At 37.9% G+C, this 6,473-nt stretch overlaps 1 protein-coding gene across 1 annotated transcript in view; it reads left to right on the top strand.

Moving 5' to 3' along the window:
* The window catches only part of stat6 (signal transducer and activator of transcription 6, interleukin-4 induced), a 28,461-nt gene that overhangs the window by 11,934 nt on the left and 10,054 nt on the right, over positions 1–6,473 (top strand). Inside the window, exons 6-12 of the mRNA XM_046055943.1 lie at positions 1,620–1,720; positions 2,329–2,477; positions 3,723–3,839; positions 4,052–4,219; positions 4,846–4,933; positions 5,018–5,140; positions 5,416–5,508. Of these exons, the coding sequence (XP_045911899.1) occupies positions 1,620–1,720; positions 2,329–2,477; positions 3,723–3,839; positions 4,052–4,219; positions 4,846–4,933; positions 5,018–5,140; positions 5,416–5,508 (839 nt within the window). The remainder of the gene's footprint in view (positions 1–1,619; positions 1,721–2,328; positions 2,478–3,722; positions 3,840–4,051; positions 4,220–4,845; positions 4,934–5,017; positions 5,141–5,415; positions 5,509–6,473) is intronic.

Raw genomic sequence — 6,473 nt, 5'->3', positions numbered from 1 at the left:
AAGAGAGAGAGAGAGAGAGAGACAGAGAGAAAGAGAGAGAGAGAGAAAGAGAGAGAGAGAGAGAGACAGAAAGAAAGAGAGAGAGAGACAGAAAGAAAGAGAGAGAGACAGAGAGAAAGAGAGAGAGAGAGAGAGAGACAGAAAGAAAGAGAGAGAGAGAGAGAGAGAGAGACAGAAAGAAAGAGAGAGACAGAGAGAAAGAGAGAGAGAGAGAGAGAGAGACAGAGAGAAAGAGAGAGAGACAGAGAGAAAGAGAGAGAGAGAGAGAGACAGAGAGAAAGAGAGAGAGGGCATCGGAACTCCAAAGTCTCATCTTATGACCTGATAGCCTATTAAGATTTTTTTCCCCAATAAATATATTTGTTTGACAGGGAATCTGTTGCAAACAGGAATACATTTACTGTATAGTCCTAGTCATTAATTTAAAAGCATCCCAGAAAAAAGGGCACTTTCTCTTCAAGAAGAAAAAGGGCAGATGCTGAAGCCCCTTTTGACGTCTATGTGTGCACTTGCCTGGTGGAGAGTATCAAGATAGCAAGTGTTGTTGAGATCAGCTGACAGATACAACTGTGAGTCACAGGTTTAGAAAATGAAACCTGGCTTTATGTATTATATTTGCATAAATTCACATGTGTAGTTTAAGACAGAATGTGAGATGACAGAATAAAACTGAGCGATCAGTGGTGTTAAAAGCAGCCACCAGAGCTACTACTACCATCACGGCCTTCATTCTTCCTTCTACTCTGACACTGACACTAAGACAGAAATGTGAGTTCAATGCCTTTTTGTTTAAAACTGTTCATGGGAAAAATCCCTTGCTACTACCATAAACAGTGGGGAAAAAAAGATCATCAGTCTCTGCATTCCAGTCTGGTTCAGTGTGACATACAGACTATTTTCAAGTAGTACTATCCATATCAGCTATACAGAAAATGTATATGTGGCAATCTTATTGCATGTTGCTCAGTCGAATCTGTTGTATCTGTCAGGGTTTGGTAAGACATTTCTATTTCTATATATATAGACATGACCTTTTGTCACTGTCAGTGTGCCCTATTGAAAAATAGTAACCATCACATTAAAAATGACTCACTTTGAGTTGAGTGTTTTTGCTTGCTTGTCACAGCAATAACAACTATTTCCCATTTGAAAATAAATCTAAAACATTTGTAGTCCATAATGTGTTTGTCCGTTTGTTGATTTTTTGTTCATCCACATGCCACAGGGAGCACACATTTAATAAGGGAATATACACTGAACAAAATTATAAACACAACACTTTTGTTTTTTCGAGTGGCCTTTTATTGTGACCAGCCTAAGGCACACCTGTGCAATACCCATGCTGTCTGATCAGCAACTCGATATGCCACACCTGTGAGGTGGATGCATTATCTCGGCAAAGGAGAAGTGCTCACTAACACAGGTTTTTACAGATTTGTGAACAATATTAGGGAGAAATAGGCCTTTTGTGTACATAGAGAAAGTCTTAGATCTTTGAGTTCAGCTCATGATGAATGGGGTCAAAAACAAAAGTGTTGTGTTTATAATTTTGTTCAGTGTAGTAGTATCCTGTAGTGTAGAATTGACTCAACATATGATGTTAATTAATGTTTGTACAGGAACGATTCAGCAGAACGGATTGGATGCTGCAACGTCAGAAATACAGAAACTCCAGACTCACATCCAGCAGCTGGAGTACAACGTGAAAGCGATGGCCACGGTGAGCTTGGCAATGGCTTTTTTGCAACATTACTGGCACATTAGAGGGAAGTTTATGTACATTTATGTACATTTATGAAGAAGTTAAATTTGTAAGTTATCAAAACACTTTAGACAAACAGCTGCAGATTATTATCAAAGCAGCCTAAATTAGTCAGTTAATCAGTCGTTGAGCAACAGAAAACATTTTAAATTTAAATTGTTTTCAGTAATTAGTCAAATGGAAATTGAAAATATTTGTAGATTCTGCCAACTCCAGTTTGAGAATTTGCAGCTTTTCTTAAACTAATCATTAGTAACTTAATCTCTTTGAGGTTTTTTTTAATGTCGTCCAGGCAAAATTAATGATTTTATTGCTACTTCTAATTGTTGTTTTATTTAGCCCTTCATGTATTTTATCCTTCACTGTGATGTTCATGTCATCTCTCTCTGTGTGAAGCACTTTGTATTCTGTTTTAATAAGTGCTCTATAAATAAAGTTTATTACGGTATTATTATTATTATGATGTAATACTTCTGTGTTTGCGTGGATGAGGTTAATTGACATGCACATGCACATGTTTGCGTTTTGTGTATCAGTGCAATGTGTTTGGATGTTGGTTGTTTTAGAAGCGTTTCCAGCAGCTGAAGGAGTGTGTGGATTGTCTGGACCAGTGTCAGGGCCGTCTGATAAACAGGCTGAAGGCGTGGAGGTGGGAGCAACATAAGGCCACCATCGGACATCCCTTTGACGAAGACCTCAACCCTCTGCAGACCTGGTGAGGTGCACCCTATGTCACTTTTTCCCTTTTGGACTGACTGCCTCTGTGTTGTATTGCTCTACACACCTTTTTGAACATTACACTTACACAAGTCAACCTTTGATACTTACATGCTGCGCTGTGGGTTTGTTTTATCTCCTTTTAAAGGACAAATCGATAGTAATATATCTTTCCAAGGGCTCAAATTCCCAAACATATTGCACCTCTACTGCACCTCAAGTAATCAGCTGCATAACAATTCAAGGGCTGCATACAGGGGCGTTTCTAGGAGTTGACAAGTTAAGCCCAGACCATGTGGAGCTGAGGTCAGGGTGTGTGCGTGCGAAGCCTGGAAAACAACTGCTTAAATTTAGTTACATTTAACTGCATTTTATGACTACTGCAAACATTAGATTTCATTTGAAATTCAATTTTTAATAGTAACTTTGCCATCTGCAGGGAAGCTGAGAATTCTCAAACCTGTAGCAGCAGTGTTTAATTGCTACTTTACTTTTATATTCTGTTTTTACATTTTTGATTTAATGTTTGGCAATTTTTGTTGAACAAATATAAAACCAGCAACCTGATGACAATATTCTATAATCAGAACCATTGCATGGGCTGTGGCATCAGGCTTTTCAAAGTCTAAACTACTTAAAAAAATGGTAAACTAAGATGGTGAATATTGTATAAACATTATACCTGCCTAACATCATCGTGTTAGCATTGTCATTGTGAACATGTTAGCATGCTGAGGGTAGCATTTATCTCAAAGATCAGCCTCACAGCATGGCTGTGGTCTCAGCTTGTTGAATTTACAATGATACAGACAATGGACAAAATCAGCAAATGCTTGGCAATGATAAGGATGGATGAAGATTATCCAAATTGACTAATCAATTATTTGACAAACAACTGCTACAATCACAAATTCATTACTGCAGCATAATGGATCAAATGAGGGTTTTCTCTTGCTCCTCCCTTATTTTTATTTCAAGAATGAGCTGTGTTTTCCTGTTTCCTGTCGATTAGCTTTCTGTGGGTGTCAATGGCCACAATGCTGGAAGGAATTCAGCCTGTTACTGCAACCAGTCTAATAAGCTTTTAAATAAAACACTTAAGCCACATTATTTGGCAAACATATATTGCATGAAACTATTAATGATTACGTTATCTTTTATGTTTTACTTGCTTAGGAACTTGTGTTTTCACTCTCTTTCTTGCTCCCTCATACCTTCATAAATTTAATATTTTCTCTGTTAGGTGTGAGCAGCTGCTTGGGGTGAACGGGAAGCTGAGACAGGAATTGATGCTGATAGGAGAACCGATCCCAGAGCTCCAGGAAAGGCTGGGGCAACTTCTGCAGGTTCTGATTCAAAGGTAGCGCAGTCACATTGTTTTCTTTTCTATATATATATATATATATATATATATATATATATAATTCTACATTTTTAAACTGTGAGAGAAGGATAATGTATTCAACTCTTCCCTCTCCCTCACTCACAAAGAGCAACAGAAATGGCGTACTTTCATACATCTTTCAAAGCAGAAAGCATTTTCCTCCCTCATGTAACTGATGTCTCCTTCAGCTCTCTTGTAGTGGACAAGCAGCCCCCTCAGGTCATTAAGACTCAGTCAAAGTTCTCCACTACTGTGCGATATCTGCTCGGGGAGAAAGTGGCTCCTGGGAAGCCTGTGGTGCTGAAGGCGCAAATCATTAATGAACTGCAGGCCAGGAACCTCGGCGGTGTACCAGGGTGAGTCATATGTACAGCACAACATAGAGGACAGGCACAGTGTTACGTAGGAGGAGAAAAATAGTGTACACATTGCTCATTGGTTTTCATATTATTATACTTTTTCCCCCACCTGTAGTGTTTTGGATTTGGTCTGTAAATTGTTTTATTTCGGTTGTACTTTGATTAAAGGTAAAAACCTGTACCTCTTTTAATTATAACTGTATTATCCTAAACTATAATTACATTAGGTAGGGGATTGCTCAACGTAAGATGTCTGCTATTGAAAAATAAAGGATCCTAGTTGGTTTTGTTTGCTTGCTGAAGTGGCTTTTTAATGAGAGATTTAAAGGAAGAAATGGTGGCTAAGACTCAGCAGCTTGTTTTTTTTAAATTATAGAACATTCAGTTATGTAAAGTAGATCATTTGAGATGTATTTGTGAAGCTCTACATCGTGCATGACTGTGGTACATGGTTGTTGTTTCAGTGTCTTGCAAACCTAAATTGTCAAAAACATGAATCAAATCAAATAAAAACAAAAGCTAACAAAATTGGTTCCATTAGGATACTTGTAATGTATATGACTTATATGAAGAAAAACTTTACATTTCAGCTCTCTGTTTTTTTTTGTTTTTTTTACCTGCAGTGATAATGTCGGGGAACTGATCAACAACACAGCCATCCTAGAACACAACACCTCCAGCAAGAGCACATGTGCTACCTTCAGAAACATGGTATGTATTGCTCTAGATTTCTCATCCTAGATTAGATTGTTTAGTGTTATTAACAAATGTAAACTCTTATTTTTGGTTTAACAGTCCATCAAGAAGATCAAGAGAGCAGACAGAAAGGGATCAGAGTCTGTGACAGAAGAGAAATTTGCTCTTCTGTTCTCAACAGAGATCAACATCACAGGCTGTGAAACTCCATACCGGATACAGGTTGGACCCCATCCATTGTTCTGCCTGGCCAAAAAAGTTATTTACATCCTGTTGCTTAATGAAGTGTAATGACTTTCCCCCCATAATTCATAATCAGTACACAAGCTGCACTAAATTGCTATAGCAGTGATACACTGACCTGAAAACTATGTGGTCATACACAGAAGTTTCATATTTTTCAACTGTTAAACATTTTTAAAATGTTATTTTCATCTGTGTTGGATACATACTTAGTGGGTACAGGGCTATCAACAAACTTATGTTATTGATTATAGATGATCTCACTGCCAGTGGTCGTCATCGTCCATGGAAGTCAAGACAACAACGCTCTGGCCACCATCATATGGGACTGTGCTTTTTCTGAAGCAGTAAGTGCCAAATCATTCTTTTGTTTTGCTTTTCTTCTTTTCTCCGCTCCTCTGCTTTGCTGGTCTAGTGTCTGTTATCAACAATACAGTTTGTCTGTCGGGGCTATTGTGAACACAGTAACTCTATTTTAGTCAGCCAACTCATAGATTATTATGTGAATGTAGACTATGTATGATGTTTATGTTCGGTGCCTAGGCTCTAACTTCATCACTCCCACTAAGTAAAACATCAAGATTAGCACAGCAAGTAATGGGGAGTAATGATAATACCTTCCTGCCATGGGGGAACATAGGCTATAAAACCCACAGAACAGGATGCTGGGGTGGAAGTAGGGCTTATGAAACGCAATATATAATACAACACAGAGCACTGATGGTTTAAGAACACCGCCATGATGACAAGGGTCCATATGAGTGCAGACTCAAGTTAACTGCCTGACCATGATCGCAGGCATGTGATTCATCATTTCATGAAATTAATGTCATATACAGGTTCACCTTGTTGAGCAGTTGATCTGAATTGCTTTTGGATGAATTTTCTACAGTCCCTGACAAAAGTCTTGTCGCTTATCTATTTTGTAGAAACACCTGCTATTAACCTGACTTTTAATTAATCAACTCGTGTTAGAAATAGCTCATATGAAAAGCTAAAACCCTCCCAAATGATGTTAAATGCACTGAAATAAATTAGTTTCACTGAAAAAAGATTTATCATTTAAACAAGACAGAAAGGTCAAATTTTGGCAAGACAAAAGTTTTGTCGCCTATACAGAAATTTAACAAATTTACTGCAAATACAAAAATATGTCAGCAAATTAAGTAGTGGTGCTGTGAGATCCAAATTTAATATCTTGTATGACTTCCATGAGCTTGAAGGACTGCATCCATGCGGTTTGGCAAGGATGCATACAATTTATTGATGAAGTCATCAGGAATAGCAAAGAAAGCAGTCTTGCATGCCTCCC

Source organism: Micropterus dolomieu, linkage group LG08 (genome assembly GCF_021292245.1).
Source record: "Micropterus dolomieu isolate WLL.071019.BEF.003 ecotype Adirondacks linkage group LG08, ASM2129224v1, whole genome shotgun sequence".
Taxonomy (NCBI): domain Eukaryota; kingdom Metazoa; phylum Chordata; class Actinopteri; order Centrarchiformes; family Centrarchidae; genus Micropterus; species Micropterus dolomieu.
Note: the sequence above shows the minus strand (reverse complement) of the source record. Positions and strands in the feature narration are given on the sequence as shown.